The following is a 22,688-nucleotide window of genomic DNA, read 5'->3' as shown; positions in this document are numbered from 1 at the left end:
AACAGCCACTGCAGATCTGAAAGTACATGTTTCTAAAAGGGCAGAACAGTTGTTCTACCACGGCAAAAGGCAAGGATGAAAACTGAACTCTGGCAAGGAGGTCATCAGTCATAGCCTGGACACTGCATCAACACATCAGCTCAGTGGGAATACACAGAAATAAACTCCAAAAGGACACAACAACTTTCCAAGAGGGCCAATAAGATGAGCACACACCGTGTAAAGGTAAGACACGAGCAAACATACCTTCTTACAGGAGCTGTAAATGCCATCCAGCAGGAAGGGCCTTCGACGTCTCTCAGGGTTGAAAGGTGAACCAAAGCGAATGTAGTGTTTGGGTGTGGTACAAATCAGTGGGGAGTGCACGAGACCTGGCAACATATTTAGGGTGGTTGCCAAAACTGTTGGGTCTGTAGTAATGCGCAGAGGACACTCAATTGGACACTCCTGCTTTTCTGCCTTGTCGTTCAGCCATTCAGTAACCAGGTACTGAAGGAGGAAACACACAGGTCAGTGCAATCAGCACAGGTGTAGAAGAAAGGCAACATGGCACAATGGTGTATGGGAAGCAATGCTCAGGTCAGCCCACTGCTAAAACCCCCCTCCTTCTCAAAAGAAGGACTTCCTGTGTCAAACCCGATTCTCACCTGTTGGAGACACAACCCAATGTTGCTGTTGGCAGATTATATACAACCACGAACAGGATGGGACATTCACAATCAGTCTCTAGAGCTTTCCTTACTGTCTTTTGGAGCCTGTCTTTTTCACAACTTTCTCAAAACCCTCTAATTTTAGAGATTCCAACAAATGTCACAGAAGTAGTTTGACTTTATGCCCCATTCATCTCATTAGAAGATTCTCCAAAAACTTGATCACCCTGTTCAAAACTAGTTTCTAAACACAAACAGCTAATTTATGCCCAGTATGTGGCAGCTGCCTGTTAGCTTCTGCAATTTTTCCTCCCTTCCAACTTTATTCTAGCTTGTACATGACAGCTGCAGTCACATTCCTTCTTGGTCTTCAATTCTAAGCTGAAAGTTAACCTCTTTGCTGCACCCTAAATGAACACCTGCCATCCTGACATCCCAACTTTGAGCACTTGATCATAGTTACCTTTTTTGTTTTGGGGTACTTTACTGCAGCTTTAGACTGGGATCCTGTAGCCAGGATAGCAGTTGGGTCAGATCCTGTCAACTGTCTGCCTTCTCCTGGCCCTTCCACATTGCTGACATCTGTTGTGGTTACCAAGCTGGCAGTGCTTCCTTCCTCTGGGACAGCCTGTGTGAGTTCAGCTTGCTGGGAACTGGCTTGTTTCTGCCTTCTCAGTCTTTGTGCTGAACTGGTCCGGTATCGGGAGAAGCGACTTTTTGGTCGGGGCCTGGAGGGTTTTGCTGGAGCTGGCTTAGCCACTGTTTTTTCAGGGACAGCATCCTACAAAATAAACTGTCATTAGTCTGAGCCCCTCTAAGAGTATTCCTTTTCTCTGCATACAGGATCAAGAATTGAGATTTATTTATTGACACTACCTGACTCTCAAAATCTTGTTGGACTCTGTGTTGGTTCATAAGATGGCCTTGGGGACCCTTCAACACTGGCACATTATCGTTTTGTCTTCTGCATTCTTAAAGGACAGAACATGGGTCTTTAGGAAGAAAGCAGCAATAGGGAACTTGCTGCTTGTCTCAAGATAACTGCTCTTATTCCTGACCTGAGCTGACATGGAGCACTCCAGGCAAGTGTCTGAGCCCTGCCATAAAATGGGAACACATGCATCCAAAGTAGACTGGATCAAAAAAAACCCAAACACAAAGAAAAGAACTTTTCGTCACTGCACTTACGCATCCAACTTAAGCTCACTCCAGTTCTCTTCCCTGGAGAAGGAGCTGGGCTTGTTCAGCCCAGAGAGGACTGAGGGGGATGTAACAGCAGTCTTCCTACAAACAGCCTGAAGCCACTAAGAAGATGCAGTGGTGCATCAATGGACATACACTGAAATGAGAGGTTCAGACTGGATACACGGAAAATTTTTTTCAACCTAACAGTCACAAACTGGAAGAGGCGCAATCTTCATCCCTGGAGATTTTCAAGAGAAGACTGGGAAAAACACAGGCCAGCCTGGTCTAGCTTCAGAGCTGTCCCTGCCTAACTCAGAATGGGCTAGAAAGCCCACAAAGCTCCTCCCCACCTGAATGATCTTATGATCAGAAATGCTGCACCTGAGCTTTGTACAAGATAGCAAACAGTTCTATCTTCATCTTACCGCTACTTGTGAGGAGCGCCGTGTGTTCACCCCAGTACTGCTGGTACTGTTAGCAACAGGAGGAGCAGGAGGAGGAGGAGGAGGTGGAGGAGGAGCAGGAGGAGCAGGAGGAGTACTCAGCGCTGAACTTCCATCTTCAGTTTCAGGAGTCTCTGTTTTCACTTCTTCCAGCTCAGGAGCTTCAGAATTGACATTGATTTCAGCATCAGTGCTGTTACGGTCTGATGGTTGCTCTCGTCTCCTCTTTCTCTTTTCTAAGTTCTCAAACATGTGCATGATGGCTTCCACCTTCCTGTCTTCCCGGGACTACAACACAAGGGAAATTGAAGTAAGCATGGTGAATTATGCATATAAACAAGGCAAGAACAGATATGGGAAGCAGCACAAAGAGAACAACTGCCAAATAGCAATGACAAAAGCCAGACAGAGGACAGAGAGAAGCAGTTCTTATCAGTTATTTGCATTTTTCAATATGGCAAATTTCCCAGAATAACAACATAATCATCTGTTTGTAGCGCAAGTAGAAGAACTTGACTTTGTTCTTAAATAGGACCACTTAGATACTACTGAGTTATATTAATAAAACAGCCACAAGGAAATGCATCATTTTGAAGAATTAAAAACCGTAAGAAAGCAAAAGTGGAGAGATGACTTGGAAACAAATACAGCTATTTGCCAATGACCAACCAAACAGAAGCCAGGGGCAATAGATGTACATGATTAAGTAATTTGCAGCAAGTGTAATACACCACACAAACTGATTAAAATGTTCCAGATTCATTCTTTTCCCAGCAAGAATGTCAGAAGATGACCCAGCTCAAAAATAAAAGCTCTGGTCTAAGCAGCTTACATAGTGGATAAGAAAAACAGAACATGAGAGAATAGAGAGGCAAAACAAGTAAATATATTAGGTAAACACAAAGGACAGGAAATCTTATCACCAGGATGTGTCAGGAATAATTGGTACCTATGCATATAAAAAGCTCAGTACAATAATGTTGCAGTGACTGGCAAGAATCAAGTGGGTTTAAAGAAGTGGGGTCAATTGTCTTCTGAGATTTATCATGAAGGAAGTATCTTGGAGTCCATGGCTGGCCTTTACAGTTTTCTATTAAAAAATACTACACACACACAAAGAGAGAGACTGGGGAAACTACAGACATGGGTATTTACCTGATGCCAAGTATAGAAAACTGAATCGCATTAAAGCAGATTAACTGGTGCAACCTACAGGAACAGGGCTTACAGGCTGACAGGAAACTAACACTTCACTTAGGTTTACTGAACTATTCTGTCCCAAAAAGAGATCAGCCTCCCTGCATTAAAATGAAATCTTCCCTCCAAAGCTTTAAGGCCAATCTGATGGATGACTGCTCTCATGCAAATTTCAGTGCAAACTGACTGCTTTATCTCATCTGTTCTAAAAAAATCCATCAGTTAATCCAAGCATCTCTCCACTGGATGGCCCTTGGCTCTCCAGGTTGCTGCACTATCTTAACATTTAAAGCATTCTCAGGAAATTTACACTTGGCAGATTCGTATTCCTGATTAGAGGAAGACAGGTGATTATGATACTGGTGAGCAAAAAAGAACAGGGAATTCCTAGCTTCAATACATTTGTTGGCTGGTAAAAGGATGGGAGCAATTTTTCTGTTTTTCTTCCTTGGGTTTCTGGTTGGTTGGTTATTTTATTTGTGTATTTGCATTTTTGTTTGGATTTTTCTCTTGTTTATTTAAATTAACGAATTAAGAGCCAGAATGGCTCCATTCACATGCATAAAACATTCTAATCCAGGCAGCAATCCCAGGAGCCATAAGCAACACAAGAAAAAAACACCAGCTCTACTCAGTAAAGATGAAGGCTAAAATAAGACTGTATTATCAAAGATCCCAGAGCACTAAGATATAAGTAAGTAATATATTAAGTAAGTGCCAATACCGCTGTTGGTGGTCTACTCCTCTTACTGCCTTTTGTTACTTGATCCCACTCTTTTCCCCACATGGCAACATGTTTATGAAACCATACACTGAACAGATACCTGTTTACAAATCTAACCCAGCAAAAATGACCAAGTTTTAAGAAAAATCAGGTTCTGGTTCATGGTATGATCGAATTGAAGATATCCCTGCTCACTGAGGTGGGGTAGGACTAAGTGACCTTTGATAGTCCTTTCCAACTCAAACTATGCTATGGTTCTATATAGTGCTATAAATTCTTGCACTGGCAATAAGGAAGGGCAGCAGGAACATAAAAAAGGTCCAACTGCCTTTTTGGAATCTAGTGCTGATGGTTCTGCTAAAGGTGTGTTTTAGACTATAGAACAGCCCTGAAAGTAACAGTTAAACCTTCCAATGAGGAAACAAATCTATAGTGTATCTCCTAATCTGCAGCACCCTAACATAAATCCTGTGACTTGAAGTCAACCAAACCTCGGTGGTTTTTTGCTCCCTCCTTTTTTTCTTTTGCTGTTGCTGATCAAATTACTGAAGACCACTAACAGATGGGATTTGTGTTCAAACAAGTGAAATATCCAACTGGACCTGTGGGTCACTGCATGAGTAAGTCCTACAGAGGGTGATACCCAGACAGAAAGAGCTACTTGCCCGTCTGCTGTGGACCAAGGCTCCCTGTTCATCTACAGGCTCCTCTTTCTCCCCTTCTTGTTTCTCCTCCTTCTCTGGCACCTGAGATAGAAACCCAGATTAAGTAACCCAGTACTGTTCCAAAGTTACCAAAATTTCTATGGTAATTTAAGGCGCTAAAGGTTTAAAAAAAAGGCTTCCTTGCAGTTTCTGTTCTGCAGATTCCAATGCTATTGGATCAGACTCCTGCAGCACTGAATGCTGACATATATGTTACAAGGGGGCAAAGATTTTACCTCATTGTCACTGACTGCTGCAGGTCCCTCAGGAACCTCCTCAGTTTGCTGAGTGCCGTTCTCATCGGACGCAAGGCTCTGCTGTTCCATTTCCAGCTCCTTTCGTCGGGCCTTTCGCCGGCGTGTTTCTGCCCCAATGAGTGTGCCTAAAACAGGTGGAGGTAGGTGTTCTGCAGCATTTGGGCTACGTTTCTGCACAGGGCAATTCCGGTTCCCTTTGTGACACGCACAGTCCACTTTATAATTGCTGCTCCAAAACACAAACATAATTCGTGTCACTCTTCATTTCTCAACCCCTGCACAGAGACATTCAATACATCTCCTACTAAACATCTCACCACGTGCCAAAGCAAGGACAGCAGGCTACCTTATGGCCTCTATTGGAGAATATGCCAGCAGAACTGGACAGAATAGCCGGGAAATGCAATTCAGTAGAAAACGGAGCAATATGTAGAATGCGAGGAAAGGGCTGGAGGAAGATGTCCAGTCCAGGAGGGCAGTGGAGAGCTCCTGGGCGAGGTGAAGGACTCACCAGATGTTGTACTCATAGTCAAAGGCGATGGTAACCTCTGTGTCCTTGGCAATGGTGGCAACAGCATAGATGCACAGGTGGATCATCCCATCAGCAATCACATGACGAACCTTGTTAAACGAAGTAGAAAGAAGCTGACGTCTCCACAGGTTACAGTTCCTACTTCCAAGACGGAAGTCTTCTTTTGCAAAGTAGCTCTTATTCTACTCTATGAGTAATTATCCCAAATTCTCCAATGGGAAAAGCCTGCTTCACTGCTCTTGTCTCATACTGTGCTTTTCCACTTACAACTACTACCACCTGCTTACCCTCAGTATCACTGTGCAGCCAAAGGAAAGACTTGAGAGAAATCTTTCTCTTCCAAAAAAACCTCCCTCATGTTCCCAAATTGTCTCATATTCCAAGTATAAACCATCAAACACGCAAGTGACACAGAGAATTTACTGTACTTAGTGCATTTTGAGTTAGGGAAAGCACTAAGCTTATATAAACATGTATTTGCAGTAACAGTGATGATGAAAAGAGAATTTACCTCTGCATTTGGAGTGCAGGACCTCCTGATGAACCTGGCATCATTACCAAAGGTGCGGGCATCAACACACATCTCAACGCCATTGAACTTGGAGTAGAACAGCACAAAAGGATATGGCCTGCAGAAACAACAGAACATCTCAGTCCCAAAATACCCAATTCCCAAAGCACTGTTGTTAACAGGTACCTCACTTCACTGGAAGCAGAACTTCCATCAGCACTACTGCTCTGGGGTTAGGTACTTCCAGCTGTTTAAAAGATCTATTTCAGAGGGTTTGGTCCATAAGCAGAGCATCAAGCTGAGGTGATATATCTGATTTCCCACTTCTATGGAAGGCACAGCTGACAGGACCCTCTAAGTGAGCACTATCCCATAGAGACACCAGTCTGTCTGTGCCACGATGCTCTCATACCCATCATTTCATAGTACTCTTACTTTTTGAAGAAATGCCCATTGACCTCGAATTGCTGCCGTAACATAACTTTCCCTCGATACTCAATTATGAGGGTATCTAGTGCCAAGTCTCTCGCTGCCCTCAGGATCTTCCGGTGCTTCTGAACCCGAGTCACCCTTCCCAGCTGCAGCTGTAACAAAAACCAGAGCAAAAGAGGAACATTTGAACCAAAGGCCTCTAACTCATGAAGAATATTTTACCTATATAAAAAGAAAATATATTCTAATAGCAACACACAGAAACTCTGTCAGGTGAATATGTTGTTTATTTTATAATAATTTAGTAATGACCAATAACCTTGATAATATTTATCAAAAGCAAACAGTATTTATTCCTTTCCTTCAACAATAGTCTGACAAATCTATTAGACTGAGTATTTCAGTCTTGCATCTAGGAGGCATAACCAGACCTGTCACTTGCTACTAACTGGGAATTGCTTTGCAATTATGGCCACTTTCACAGCCAGAATAATTGAGATATTCCCTAAATTGTGGGTTGTCACACATTCAGAGGGAAAAAATGCAAGCTTTTCCTTCTGCAGAGGATGGTAAATTCCAGCAAACAGGCCAAAGACTTAAGCTGGCAATTTCCATCTCCATCCAGAAACTTCTCTACTTATCTCTTCTCAGCTAGTGCTGTTGATTTAAGTTTTTTTTTTTAACATGAGGAACAAAATTTTTAATGAAGTAGTGACAGTTCGTTAAAGCATACGTTAAAGTCTTCAGCTCTACTACAATTGATTTTCACAACAATGTGTCTGACACCATGAAACCACAACATTCTTTAAGTACAGACATCGAAATATGACATATTTTATGGAATAATGGAAGGGATATTATAAGCACTAGGGTATAGGAAAGACTTATTCCATAAAAACTAAGTACTTTCCTTACTTAACAGATGAAACCTCTCTGTAAGTGAAGATTATCTGAAGATGACTGGCTGCCTCACCACCACTGCTGTGCCTGCTCCTTCCTCAGCATTCTATTCACTGCTCATAAGGGCCCAGTTTTGATACTTTTCCAAAGTGAACTGAAGCATAAGTGCTCTGACTTTGGTAATAATAACAATTATGTATCTAAATTAGGAGTAAACCACAAAATTTTACTGAAAGCACATTCTCAACTTTTCCTGAGAGAACCTTCATTAGAAACAGCTACTGAGCACTCTGCTGAAATGGATAAAAATTAGTTTAAGGGGCTCAGCCTGAATAATGACAGAACACATGACATTCCTGCACTCAGCACTGGGAACCCAGCAAAACCCTTGTACTGAGCACATGAAAATACTAAACCACAGGTCTTTTAAACCCTTTTTTCTGACTGGGATCTTCTATCTCCTCTGTTTAAAACCCCCTCAAGAAAATGACTTTTGTTGTTTCTATAAAACATTATATTGCAGATCTTGGATGAGCTAGTAAAGTAAGATCTATCTGTTGACTTCTCTCACTCAGATCCAGGATAAAGACAGCTTTATAAAAATATTCATTTGAAACCTATTCAGATGGGAGTAATGGTCCAGAGCTCCTCTTGAGATACAATCCAGTGCCACATTTGTCATGGGGTTTATCTCTCTTATACCACTCTGTCTGCCAGCAACTGGGAAAACCTGGATATATGTACTGGAGACTCTGAAGAGCCTTGCAGGGTGTTCATCTCTTCAGGTCTTGGTCCTGACAGAAGCTCACAGAGGATTCCCTAAGTCCACAGAAACATGTTATTTCCAGTCCAAGAAAACACACTGTTGGTCCTGATTTCTGATCAACAAACCCATGATATGAGTGAGCTGTAGGATGAGACTCTTTACACTACACAGAGTAGTGGCTAAATTACTTTCAGCACTCTGTACTATTCAACTATGGCAACAAATAAATAAATGGGACCGGATTTCCTAGTGTAGGACAGGAGATCAGTATCTGAAGCTACTAGATGAATTAGGACCCAGTGTGTTTCCAGTTGAATAATTCTGTTTCTATACTATCACTGATTTGTTTTTATACCTTCTCACCTAAGCTGGCCCTACACAGGAGGGTTGGACCAGATGACCTTCAGTGGTTCCTCCCAACCTAAACTGTTCTACTACTCTAAGAGCATAAAAAGATATTATCTTTCAGAAGTTAATGTCTGGTAGCCTTCACTCTCACCTTTGTCCCATGACTGACTTGGGGAATACAGGTGGTATAAGGTGGGGTGGTCAAAGGACGAGAAAGTCCATGCAGGAAAGAGAAACTCTGCATCTGTGTAACTTATTTATCTGAGTTTGGTGAAAGAGGAATGATCTCACAGCTCTTCTGGTAAGACACAGCTCAGCTTGTTTTCATTTTCTGAATTTAGAAATATGAAGTGGATTAGCTGCCATGCTTTCATGTGTGAAAAGAACAAATGATTTTATTCATGTCACAGGCTAGGGACTGCTGACTGCTAATCAGCCAAAACTGTTCTGATATGTTTGCAGAGCAACATCTGCATAATACTCAGTGGCTTTATTTTATAAAGGCCCTTTTGCTCTTCACTTCAGAATGTGAAATCAGTCAGGGGTTTGAGCTCAAGTCAGCAATTATCAGAGGCAGCAAAGGGCAAACACTAACCCTGGGTTTGGCTTGGCAACAACAGTCAGGAAAGTGATTCACAGCTTTCAGTTTGTCGAGCAACTGGCAGTAGCCAGGACTAAGATGATTTTATTCACAACACTAAACAGCTTCATATTTTCACAACTTTCCCCTTGCATCATGAGGACAGCTGAAAACTGGTTTATCATAAAATCACAGAATAATTTAGGAAAAGCCCTCTGAGTTCAACTGTTAACCTGACACTGTCCAGTCCATTACTAACCCATATCCCACAGTGCCACATCCACAAGTCTTTTAAATATCTCCAGGAATACTGACTCCACCACTCCCCCAGGCAGCTATTCCAGTTTGGTAAACCTTCTGGTAAAAAAACCATAATCCTAATATCTAATGTAAACCTCTGCTGGTGCAACTTGAGACCATTTCCTCTTGTCTTACACAAAATATTCCAATGAACAAAATCCCATATCCTCCATGCATAACTCTTAACCCATCTTTTCCTACTCTTCCTGGTTTGAGGAAGCTTTCAGGTCACATCTCAATCTCTTTTAAGTAAATACCTGCATCACTGTTGACTGAAGTCAAATGACTCTGTGAACTACTAAGAGTATGCAGGGCATAATAAAACATTATTTTTATTCCTTTCTCCTCTCTCCAGTCTTCATGGCCTAAGGGAGCAGCAACAATATTTCTACACAGCTGGCAAATGTATATTTGCACAGCCTCCTGATTTTTTTCTAGCTCAAAGTACCTATTTTCCCTTATCTCACAGAAAAGCTATTTTTGTGTTCAATAATGATACCTAGTTAATAGACAACTGATGCAAACCAAGAAGCCTTCTCAGTTTGCCTACCAAAGGTGAGATGAGTGAAACAAAAATAGAACACAGTGCATGAGAGCACGTGCTCCACACCTATGCAGGTGCCCTCCTCACAACACTCCACAGCCACCTCCTGAGCAGAGACAGCAGGACACAGAAGTGACAAGCAAAAACCCAGGACAGGCACCTGTTTTTTTCTCAGTGTCCAACAGAAACTATAAAGTCCCCTGACACCTTCCCAGCATGTGCAATGACAAGTACCTGCCAACAGCTTGTTTACAGTAACTACAGCTCACTAACAAGTAATGCAAGTTTCAACTTTTTTGTTTCTTTGGCATGTATCACATTTGGAGTCTTCTGATTTGGAATATTGGCCACATTTTCCTATGGGAAAACCTAAGCCTGTACTGGGAAGGGAGAGGCTGAAAGAGCATGGCAAGAACAAGCACATTATGTATGGTATATTTTATAGTCTTGTGTCGTGCTGTACACATATCAAGAAACACAGCATGTGTTTTATTACTTATTTCAGGACTTTTCCTAAAACTCATGTGAGGCAGACAGAATTAGTTACATTTAGTCTCAAAAAATATTACGATTTCTAGAGAAGTAGAACTTTTTCTTATCTGCTTTCTGTAGAAAGGCTATCAAGAAATGTTTCTCCCCGCCCCCCCCCCCCCCCCGAAATCTTATTTATTGCAGAACCAGAGGAAAGAATGGAAGAAAGTTTGGTCCAAAGTCCTCTTTCTGCACTTTCCCTTACTGGCACTATCTGTGCTCTGCCTGAAGTGGTTCACCTGCATGAAGGTAGAGGGAAAGGAAGGAGGGAGCACATGAACTTCACTGAGTCAGCTGATATAAACAAGAAAGATTCAAGCACAAACATATACCTGATATTCAGGTTTCTGACTTTGCTCCCTTTACACAGAAGAAATGCCTCACTTCTCTTTTGGAGCCCACCCTTTCAGATGCAACTATCTCAATTCTCCTGGACAAGGAAGGCCCAGGAAAGCCTAAACTGGGTAGGAAGGCTGTACTTTGTTCAGTAAAGCACAGATAAGATGACAAAACAGCTAACAAGAGTATGAATGGGGAAGACATACACCACACAAACACATTGTTTTCCTGTTTCTGCTTGTTTACATGCACTCCATAGAGATGGCAAGACACCAACCACTGCTCATGGTTGGCAAGTTAGGGAGAGACCAGCTTCCTGAAGTCAGTTGTAGCTGTGCAGTATTTCAAAGTTACAAGAGTCCAAATAATCCAAAATACTGAAATAATGCTGAAAGGTTCTTTAAAATAGCCTTTCACAAACCATGAGTCAAGAAATAAAATAAAAAAATAAATAAAGGGGACTGGAAAACTCAGGTGGAAAGCAGGAAATTTCCTATCTCCAGCAAGTGACAGATCTGGTTTTGTCTCAGGCCATTCAGTGACCAAAGTATTTATGGCAAAATACCTGTTAACCACATTACAGAAATGTGCAAAATGTCCCCAACTTTGCATCACTAATTTAGTTTAATGCAAATATTTGTTAATCTCTCTCTGACTGTATGACTTCTGATTCACTGTGTATCAAATCTCTGCCTGTTGGCCTGAGCTACAATACTGCTCACCCATGCCCTGACCTACTCCCCCTCTGTCCTGCTTGTTCTTACCTGCATCTGGGACCCAATAACAGTATTATTGCAGGCCAGCTCAGTTTTGTTGATTGTGTCCAGCATAGCAGTTTTGCCCACATAGTCTTTATTAGAGTTGAGGTGACGCTCCAGCAGGTTCTGCACATCAGCACTGTACTGGTTGGTGAAGGCCTCCTCGTACTGGTCCGTCCAGAGGCGGATCCGATTCTCCCACCCTTCAGCTGTGTTTTCATCCAAGGCATGTGCTTCAGAAGGGGAATTCTGCACCAAACAGCAAAGAATGAATGGATGGTACACAGCAGGAAAACCTACCCACAGTGCTCCAAGCACATGAATAAGCTACAAGCTATGTAAGTGTTGGTTATGAGGACACATTTTTCAGCATCTGCACCCTCCAGAACATTGTACAACAGTGTCACTCAGAAATCTACTGAGATTTCTGTGCAGAACTAAGACCTCTTGAAAGTTGGTACTTGGCACTGCTACATAAAATAAAATCAGGCTAGCACATGGCCAGAAAAAAAAAATCTAAGCCACTTTGGAAAAATAATTAAGTACATTAAAAAAGCAAAGGCACAGACACACAAAGGCAAATAAATTTCATGTAGGCTTGTCCTGCAGTCAACCCACTCACAACTAACACAATGCTCAATGACGCTGACTGCATCTCAATCTTTGCAGTGAATGATCCAAAAATAGTCCTGAACCTTCTAGCTAAATGGTCACCAGAGTTTCAAGAAACTGAATGTAGAGCATAAGCTAATACCCACAGGGTTAAAACTGCAAGTCCTAAGCAGAGTAAAGAAGAGAGGGCAAAATCAGGTAATCCGTTTAGACTGTCTTGTAAAGGAGGGGAAAACAGAAGCTGGTAGAAAGAAAAATACTTAAGCTTCACTCTTTACTTGGCAGTAGTTGAAGTAGTTTAACAAATACTCCAGAGCTCAGCAACTCAACTGACTTCATAAAGCACTGAGACACATATGACACTGAGGTCTTTGTAACAAGGACAAGTGAAGAGAAATCATTATTTTAATCATATATATTAAAAACAGTAGGAGTTGCCATGCATTTTTACCCTCTCAATTCACTTGCATGCTATGGAGATGGTGCATAGGGACACCACAGTACTGTCGTCTTTCCTCTCAGCCACCTGCCAGAAGCCACTGCCAGCTGCAGGACTGGGGTCAGGCGGAACTGAGCAAACCTTAAGGCACCTCTTGTGTCTAGAAATAAATGCAGCTTACAGTTCAAGTCTACTTTTTTTGTCAAATAACCTTCCTATTCAGTGGCCACACCTACTACTACTGCAGGAAGTCAGAGATAAATATATTGTCCCATCCATTCCTAGTAAGAGGATGTGGAGACAAACAAGGCAGCACTCCTAGGGACTCCCAATATTAAACTTGTGAAAACTACTTTGATGTCCAAGCTTGAAATAGCTTTGATGCAATCAAACAATAACTGCCCTCAGAGAAGAGCAGCCACAACCAGTTCTACATCCCTTACATCAAACAGCCCACTCCCAAGTGCCATGAATCAATCACCTCTCAGAACTGGATTGCATTATCTGACTGGAAGCTATCAGAAGCAAATGGAAAGTTCAAGGGGCAATTCCTGTGATAGCCTTTTGAATAGGCCTCCTTGTGGTGCACTGTAAGGTTGGAGTTATTACAAGGCTGGTCCCATAATCAGAAACTTCCCAGGGAAACCAAAAGAGGGACAAAATAAAGGGGGAAAACCCCACCACCAACACAGAGGGTTGTCATTTCTACTCACCTTCATCCTCAGAGACTTTCGTGAGCCCTCTCGAAAAGCCTGTCCCCCAGACAAGGAGAGAGAGAAAAAAACAAAGTATTATAAATTTCCTCAGAACTAGAATCTCACACTTACTTCAATCCTTAATAAAAGATGGCAAGAATTACAGGAAAACCTACACAAGAAACAATGAACCTGAACAAAAAGAGACTCTGCAATGCAAATCCAGTGGAAACTGCTGAAAAGCTTGATGGCCAGGATTTCTGAACTAAAAAAGCCTGCCTCACACGTAGTAAAAATGTCAAGATCAAAACCAAAACTTTCCCAACTAACCTCACTTGCTTTGACAAAAGAAAGGTCCAGCAACAGAATTAAGGTGGTTCACAACAACAAAATAACCCCTCCAGACCACATATAGCTCCTGCCCCCAGCGTTTTATTTAATCAGTGCCTACCAGAAGAACTTCAAGGGAAACCTAGCCTGTGGAAAATCATGGTAAAGCTGGCAGATGATGGGAAAGAACCAGCTGCTCACACACTTGCATTCCAATATAAGCAATTCAAAATTATTTCAGTCCCCAGATCCTCATAAACAAGACAGTAAAGTCATCCCTCAACAAATGTTCATCACTACCTACATAGTTTTCCACACAGGCACTATCTCTGTCCCTGAAGAACAGTGCCAAGAAGCTCTGCAGCCCAAATTCCTCAACAAAGCCTGCTAAAAAATACCATGCTCCCTTCATTTTTCATTCTATTCACAGACTGACCCTTTCCCACAAACAGCCAGACTCCAAAAGCCACTTCCCCAAATCCTAATACAGCAAAAGGAAAAAATATGTAATTGAGTCCAAGCACTGAGCATGAATGGACAGCATTGGGAAATAAGGGTGGAGCTCCAGCAAGGTAATTTTTAAACCAACAGCCACGTACTCCAGCAAGTCACAAATACAAGGCGTCCCATTATTACACCCAAAAGAGCAATTCTTGACAGAACAAAAATATCTTGTCTGCTGCCCACTTGTCAACCTGCTCATAACAACATTCTGCACAGCATTTGGTAGGAACTGCAGCAACCTTGTCTCCCTCCACATACCTTGATCTTTTTGGCCTTTGGAGCAGCACGAGCCTTTTCTGTACTCCTCTTCCTCTTCTTGGGTTTGCTCCTGCGGACGCGGTTGACGGTCAGCGTGATGCTGGTGGGCGTGTGCTGCGTGGCCGTGTACAGCACTGTGGAGGGAGAGAGTTCTTCATCCCAGCTCTCAGTGGCACTGCTGTCCCCGCCTAGAGAGACAAGTGCTTCATGAGAACAGCTTCTCATCCCTGAGAGCACAGATTACCCTTATGTCTGTTTTCATCAAGACAACTTGCTGCCCCTGCATAGCTCTTCCCTGAGAGAATTATACCACTTCAGTTTTCCCACCCAAACTGGGAACAGGTGTTCCAAACTTCTGATATGTCACAGAATGGCACTGATGAAAATTCTCCTTTTCTGTTCACAAGATAATCTGATTTTCCCTAGAGCTAACTGAGGTGAAGCGTAAGGAGAGGAGAAAATCCCAGTGGTTGGGAGGCAAAGAACATTAGCTGGCACTGATCACAGTTAAATGATTACAGCATCCAAAAGACAAAGGTCTTGAAGAAGGAAAATAAAAGTCACTGTTATCAGAATTATAACCTCAAACTCACCTGACACGTTGTCCTGCTTCCGGTGGCGGAGTCTGATCACCTTCCCCCTGCTCATTCCTCTGCCAAAGGAGAATGCACAATTGAAGCTGGTTTGTAGGAGTAAAGTCACTTGAAATTCAACAGGATGTCACAAGATGCGTGCCCTCAGTGGGGCCCAGGATGATAAGAACATCGATTTAACATCCTCATCTCCACTCCTGGTGCCACCAACACTTGTCAGGCTGACAACGCAAAGGAGGAGGGTCAATACTGGGTAAAGCACTGGAAAGAACGCTCCAGTTAGCAAAAGGAAGTCTGTCCCACAGCCCAAAGGTGACACGGTTCAGTATGAGCAGTCAAGACAAGAAGCAGCCCAGATCTGCACTGCACCAAAGCTTACCTGCACTTTTCACACTTGAGGAGGAAACCATCTTGAGAGACACTGCAGTGGCACCAAGTGGGAATTGATTCTCCTTCTGAGGAGCTCTCACTATCCCCGGAGTTCTCCTCATCAGGTGAGTGCAGGCCATTCAGTTCTGCACGAGGTATAATGGTCTGGACAGGAGGAGAGGCTGGCGGCGTTGGAGGAGGAGGGGCTCCGTAATTATGATCCTGAAAATGAGTATTTGCAGTACTACTTTTAATGTGAAGATATGATGCCTAGAAACTGAAGTGCCAAATCCACAGTTCCCAGGTTAATATTTAACTGGTGTAAAACAATAGCCTGAATTCCTCAACCTATCAAGAAGGTACAGTAATAGCTCTGAAACATGTAAATTATTTCCTTCAGCACCAATGAATTAAACTCAAAACTTATGAAAACAACCAGGCTATTTCGACATTAACTGCTTTACTGCTAATAATCTGAGATGACATAAGTGTTTAAACAGTGAAACCAGCTTCCCTGAGATGTAGAGTTTCTGTCTGTTGAGATATTCAAAACTCAACTGGACATGGTCTTGAGCAACCTGTTCAGGCAGAGCTTGAACAGGGAAGTTGGATTATGTGATCTCAAGAGGCCCCTTCCAACCTCAATGATTCTGTGACACCCTGTTCATCCCACAGCTTCAAGCCATGCTCCCCCTCCCATGCTCCTGACTGCTCCTTGATCCTCATTCTTTTAAGTTACCACTGTGAAAATCTATGCAGTTGAAACAAGTATAAATAGTGCACAATAAACCAAATGGGGCATAAAATTACCACCAGGAAAATATTATATATTCATATATATTCACACTTCATTCATTTATTTCATTCAGTTAAAAATCTATCACCTAGAACACTAAAAAAGTTTGCTGTAGAGTATGCGAGACTTCACAAACAATAAACACAGAAATGAAAAACGTATGGCAGAACTCAGCTCTAACTTAGTGCTCCCTAAGAAATAAGCCAAAATTCCTAAGGCTTAATAGACAAAGAACTATGGAACAAGCAGAAAATAGTAAAATAGACAGTAAAGAGCTGATTCACTGCAGAGAGAGTACTCACTGCGTAAGGCAGCCCGCGATAGCTGTGTTTCTGGGTGGCCCCATAGCCGTGGCTGGAGTACACATTCTTCTCACTGACAGCTGGACTAGCTTCCACAGACTCTGGGCTGCAGAAAGGGCCAGAAGTAAAACCCATCAATACAACATCATTTTTTTTAGTGCCAGTATTTCACTGCTCTTTTCTATTGAACACATGAGCTCAAAATGAAGAAACTTCATGAAATCGAGGTGGTGTCATGCGTTTCACCAAGCATCATGTGTGCAGAAGCTGTACAGGATGAACCTGCTCTCAGAGGGAAGGAACTGAGTAAGGGCCACCCTATATAGCTCATTAAAACTAGGTCTCAGTCTGGGAACTTAAAAAGGTAATTAGCATGTAAGAAGCTCAGTTTCCTTATTGTTGAGGAAATTGGGTCTAGTTCAGCATTCGCATCTGAACCCAGCTAGCCTAATCTCAAAGCCACTGAACAGTACTGCCATTTTATCTCTGCAACAGCTTATTTCAACTGCAGCTAAGCAGCTTTCCTGCACCTGCACTTGCTTCTCTCTCCCTCAGATACCAATTGTTCCTGAGTCCAACATCCTGTGATAAAGCCTGCATGAATACTGCAGCTATCCTGACAGCAACTACCAGAAACTGGAGATTCCTGTTACAAAGAGACAACAAAATCCATGTCCTGGACAGACAGTGGCCACAGACAGATCAGATTCACCCTGTGCTTTCTATACAGCAGCCTGCAATGAGCAGAACAGGAAATCTGCTGCTAAGGTACAATGCACTCTTCCACCACAGGGTGGTGAAAAAAAACAGCTAAAAATCAAAGGTATATCCTCAGCAGAAAGCTGCAGAAAACCTACTCAGAGAAGGGACAGCTGCAATTCAATGCAGGGGATATTAGATAATGAGGCTACAGACAGAACACCAGCAAGGAAACATGCTGTCTTCTGTTACAAGAAGATACAAGTCAGATAACCTGCACAGATCAGAAGTAGGGCCTGTATCAGAGTATTGCAGAATATTTCTGAATCATGTCTGCAGATGGAATCTTCATCAAAATTACAGCATGGAGCTGAGCAAGCAGGGAAGAAAAATATAGAAAAGAAAAACTTCACCTCAGACCTCTGCTGCTCTGGTGAGATCTCACAGGATTCTCAGTGGGTCCTACACAGTCAGCATGAATCAGGCACCATCAAACAATGGCCAGCAATCACACGTGGGGCAGGGCTTAGGCACCCAAGAAGAGTAACCCCTTGCCCTTTGGACTTCCTATTAGCTCTTGAAATCTCTGCTGCACTGAAGTTTGCCCCACCCTGCCACTCAACCTCATCTATTCTCCAAGGCACCAACCTCTGAGCTTCTGGCTTATTCTGGAGTAAGGTGGGTCTGTCTTTGCAACATAAAGGAGCAATAATTTATTGTACAAAGAACTGCAGAAAGTAGAAGACATTACACCTATGCAAAAAAACATCTCTGTAGCTCAGGATTTAGGTGCATGACATGATAAATTCGGTCAGTTTTCAATGTGACTACAGCCAGCTAAACTGTCAGAAGCAGGAGATATAGATGTTCTCTCTCAAAGGATGTATTTCTTAATAAAAGGTACCATGTAGAGCTTGCCACATAATCCAGCCTTTGCAACAATCATTTAGGACTTTCAGATTGGTACAGTGTCAAATCCATTCAGGTTTAATAACCCTTTCAGAAATATTTCAGTATTAGAAGGAAAAGAGCCTAAACAGTCTAAACAGCAGATATGTCCTCTGTCCAAGTCACCCACACTCCTAAGCACAGTCAGACTGGAATACCAGCAATGCTCCGCAAGCATTAGCAATAAAACTTCAGAATTGTTGGTGCAACGGTGTCCAGGGGCAACAACGCTGGGGCCCGTGCTTCCTCAGCAGCAGCATGCCAAGGAGCTTCCACACCTTCCAATATGCAGTCAGAGTAACACAGAAAACTACTCTGCAGCCTCCATATCACCCTCAGATGAACAGCAACACCCTACACCATTTTCACCTCCTCTCTATATCAGAGGCTGGGGAAGATGCTAAAGCTCAGCTCGTTTTCCTCGTTTTCCTTTTACCTTCCCCACTGCCTTCGTGATGCACATCTCGGAATCAATTCCTTTTAAGAGGTACAAAGCTCAGGTACCCCAGACTTCCTGTATCAAACCAAAGAGTTTCAAAGGCAAAGTGAAGGACAGCCTTAACTTTGAACAGACCCATGAAGGACACTTCAGCAGTAACAGTGCATTGATGCAAAGCCTGGAGAATGAAGTCCTGGCATTCCCAATTTTTAGAAAACAGGCAGAGAAACCAATTCAGAAATCTTCAAACAGCTTTTTTCGAAGCACTCCAGCCTAGCCTCAAGTTGGACCCACAAATTTCTGACAAGGGAGAAAGAAAATGCTTTGCAGAAGGTTTACAGTCAGTCTTTTTGATACTTAAATGCTACAAGGGACACATGCGCAGACACATCTGGCTCTTCTCCCTACCACGCTCAGCTTCGAAAGCAAAGTACATGAGCAAACTATTTAGCACTCTTCCTCCTGCCATAAACAGTTTAAAATTCCTGCATGTTGAGTCTTCAAAGTGCTGCTGTGGGAGAAGCAGGGTGACAAGCAGTACTAAATTATAGATCTTGAAAAGTGAAGGATCATGTAACCAGCGCAGATGAGTGACTTACTAGATTCTGATTCTCTGTTTAAAAACAACATGTAAAAATGTGGGCTTTAGGATGGAATGAAGCATCACAAAGCAGAATGGCTAGAATGGGGCCAGTGCCAAGACAGACAAAAAAGAGCATTAGCAGTCTTGCAGAGAGTACAACCATGTAGTCAAACTCTATGCAGAGTCGAATCAGGGTGAGATGGAAGGGAAAAACAGTGATTCAAAACTTAGCCCACTGCTCTTAGAGATCAAAATCAATAGTCTGGAGCAATTTCTGTTCTACACTGATCCAGCTGACATGCAGGTATTTGCATAGTAGATACCTCTAGATAATACATGGGAGAAATCTATCTCCAAAACGTCATTTGTAGATTTTTTTAAAGAGATACTACTGTCTGTGTTTCAAAGAAGGATGCAGGCAAGCAGGAGGCAGAAGCACACAGAAATAAACTTCAGTCCTCGGTCTCATCCCTGACAAAAACATACTCTAATCCTAGCTGACATCATTCAAACAAGGGTTTTAAGAAGAGATCACAATGCAGTATTTCCTGATTTTGAAATGCTCCTGACTCTGCAAAAGCAGTGTGTTTTCAAAGAAAGATAAGTCCTCTCCAACAGGCCTCAGAGATACAGCTGCAGTGAGAGCCCTGCACATGGTCCTGTGGTGGGGACTCCAAAGGATGCTCTCTGAGGTGAGCTCCTTGGAGTCTGCTCAGAGGCAGAAACAAAATAAAGGTGCCTACCTAGGCTGATGCTGTCTCACATCTCTGTCAAACTCCAAAGGTCTCCACAAATCAGTCACACAAGACTGGTACCAAGTCTGAGCTAATAGGCTCTACTGAGAGGAAGGTTCAGCACGCTGATCCCTCACACTGCAGCTGTTGGAAAAGGAGCTGGCTTGTACCATGCCAACGTCAAGCTTGGGTACAGCAAATGCACGACAGCCTGCACTTGAGTAGATTTACTAGCCAAGCTGATAAAAAACCCATGGCTGAGTGCCTCATACTGCTGGAATTCTCCTTTTCCCCATATCCTCTGTCAAACTTACCAATTTCCGTAACACTGCATTTGTTAATACCCATCTCTCAGCAGCCCCTTTCTCCCAAGTGGAGAAAGCACAGGCACCAATCCTACAGCCCGACTCCAGGTGAGCCCTCTGGCACCCTCCCGCTCTCCTTTCTCCTCATCCCTGGGGTAACACTCACTCCGATCCTGCAGCCATGTCGGAGTAGGACGTATCTGGTGTGGTGACTCCCAGAGGGATTGCAATGCTCATGACGCCCGTCGGGGATCACGGAGTCCAGAGGGCAGCGACTGGCCGCTCCGAGGGCGGAGAGGAGCCGCAGAGCCTCGGCCAACACGTCACGGACATGGGGAAACCTACCGGGGTAGAAACAAAGCATTGCATCTCCGTTATGGGGTCAGGTCTCCCTGGATGCCTCTAAAGAAGGCTTTCATAGCAAAGAAAAGCAGAAATAGATTTCCATCAATGACATGCCACATCATTTTTACTTAATTTTCATATGTAGGGCCAGGGAAGAGGTAGATGGCAGAAGTTTGGTGGGGAGGTTGGGGGTTTTTTACAGTGTTGGACTGACATGCAATGAGCTGCTTTGCCTTAAAGCTGATAATGACAGTTCCCTCCTCCCCCAAGTAAACTTAGGACTAATTATCAGATAAGTAATCTATTAGCTCCTTCTGCATATAAGCAGCAGCTGTCTCCTATCACCCACAGCCCTCCATCAGCATTTCCTAACTCTTTCCCCAAACGAGCTGCAGGCAAAATCCCATCTCTGTGGACAACTAGACAATGCCAGGGTGGACCAAGCTGAGACCTCTCCCTGGAGATCAGTTTGTAGGTGCATTTGCCAGGCCTACAGCACAGGGGAGCGGGAGCGGCAGAGCAGCCGCTCCCACAGCACCGAGGGCTCCCCAGGGCCACGAGGCCCATCCCGGACTGCGCGGCGCTGGCTCGGCGAGCCCTGACACAGCGGCCTCGGCTGTCCCCGACACCTCCCCGCGGCACAGCCACGTCAGACGCCTGGGGAATGCGGCGGGACCATTGGCTGTGTGCGGGGAGCCGGGTGAGTCACGGCGGCACCGGGGCGCAGCCGCCGGCCGTAAGGGGAAGCCCGGGCTCCACCTTCCCTGCTGACCACAGCGCTTTGTACGGCCGCGAGAGAAATCGCCGATAAACGCGGACTTCCTCGGGTCGGGTGGCGGCCGGAGGTGAAATGGGATCAGCTCCTCGTTATGTAAATCGCCTCAGTAACACAGATGAGCATAAAGGAGCTATTATTCTACACAGCTCGAGAGAAACCCCCACAACACAGAGAGAAGCTGCATTTCTGCATGCAGCAAAGGTAGCTCCAAAACCAAAGAAAATGGTGACAACCACCCTCTCTGCACGTTAAACTTTAAGGGCAGCCTTGAATACTTTCCACTGCCTTTCCCTGGCTCCGGCAGCGCAGACAAGCCAGCCCGCTGTCACATGCTCCCCGGCATCTCGGGGCTCTGCCAGCGAACCCTCCTGGGCTACAGAGAGGCCGTGAGCCAACTTTTCCTGTGGGTAGTGAATTTCTCACAGGGAACTGCCTTAGGACACCACAGTCCAGCCATTGTTTAATACACAAAACCCCCAGAAAGACAAAAACACACACTCACTATAAGGGCAAATGAAGAGTGAGAGTCAGAAAGTTTAAATGCTACGTGCTATGTTGCCTTTTCCTGTCTTAAAAGGCAGGCCACTTCTCTTGGCACAAGGAAATACTTTCCTTCTGCAGCATACATCCCTATGGAAAATCTTTCAGAGAGTATGACAGACATACAGTGAATTACAGATGTAGCACATAAAGATTTCTAAGTGGTCTATGGCATATCCCTGTTATGCCCCAAAGCAATGGTCTCACAGGGAGGTGGGAGATGAAAAAGTAAACAGGCAGGACTAAGCTCACAAGCAGTTCCAACCCAAGACAGTCCAGTGTCCTTGAGTGTGTTTTCTGAGGAAAAAAATAAAAGGACCTTCCAGAAGTGTTTTATTTACCCTTTCTTGTGCTTGTGACAAGAGTTGTGATTTCTACACTGCCACAAGATGAGACAAACTGCTCCTAAAATACAGCTAAAAGCTACAGACATCAATCCCTGCTTCAACCAAGTCACGTAAAACTCTAGCACAAGGTTAAAAGCAATACAACAAGTTTCTCAGTGTCTGAAGCATCCTTCCCTTTAAGGAACATGGAAAACTCTTCCTCTCCCCACACCCAGTAATCTTTCTAAATACTTGTTTAGATGTATTTTTCCCTCTATTGATCTCATGCCTTTGCCAATGACTGTACCCAGCTGGCAGCAGCCTGACAGTTCAGGATGAATTCCAGCCTCCCGCCTGCCTGTGACTCAGCAGAACTGAAGGATTTCAGGTGC

At 43.6% G+C, this 22,688-nt stretch overlaps 1 protein-coding gene across 1 annotated transcript in view; it reads right to left on the bottom strand.

Moving 5' to 3' along the window:
* The window catches only part of SETD5 (SET domain containing 5), a 63,972-nt gene that overhangs the window by 17,494 nt on the left and 23,790 nt on the right, over nucleotides 1-22,688 (bottom strand). Inside the window, exons 2-16 of the mRNA XM_058812854.1 lie at nucleotides 20,474-20,648; nucleotides 16,600-16,705; nucleotides 15,512-15,723; nucleotides 15,133-15,191; nucleotides 14,540-14,727; nucleotides 13,466-13,504; nucleotides 11,708-11,950; nucleotides 6,639-6,787; nucleotides 6,204-6,321; nucleotides 5,672-5,781; nucleotides 5,140-5,386; nucleotides 4,865-4,945; nucleotides 2,261-2,566; nucleotides 1,114-1,431; nucleotides 247-489 (exon numbers count right to left, since the gene is read on the bottom strand). Of these exons, the coding sequence (XP_058668837.1) occupies nucleotides 247-489; nucleotides 1,114-1,431; nucleotides 2,261-2,566; nucleotides 4,865-4,945; nucleotides 5,140-5,386; nucleotides 5,672-5,781; nucleotides 6,204-6,321; nucleotides 6,639-6,787; nucleotides 11,708-11,950; nucleotides 13,466-13,504; nucleotides 14,540-14,727; nucleotides 15,133-15,191; nucleotides 15,512-15,723; nucleotides 16,600-16,705; nucleotides 20,474-20,544 (2,490 nt within the window). The 5' untranslated portion in view covers nucleotides 20,545-20,648. The remainder of the gene's footprint in view (nucleotides 1-246; nucleotides 490-1,113; nucleotides 1,432-2,260; nucleotides 2,567-4,864; nucleotides 4,946-5,139; nucleotides 5,387-5,671; nucleotides 5,782-6,203; nucleotides 6,322-6,638; nucleotides 6,788-11,707; nucleotides 11,951-13,465; nucleotides 13,505-14,539; nucleotides 14,728-15,132; nucleotides 15,192-15,511; nucleotides 15,724-16,599; nucleotides 16,706-20,473; nucleotides 20,649-22,688) is intronic.

The sequence above is a fragment of the Ammospiza caudacuta genome, chromosome 12 (assembly GCF_027887145.1).
Source record: "Ammospiza caudacuta isolate bAmmCau1 chromosome 12, bAmmCau1.pri, whole genome shotgun sequence".
NCBI lineage: Eukaryota > Metazoa > Chordata > Aves > Passeriformes > Passerellidae > Ammospiza > Ammospiza caudacuta.
The sequence above is the reverse complement of the archived record's forward strand: the minus strand, read 5'-3'. Positions and strand labels throughout refer to the sequence as shown.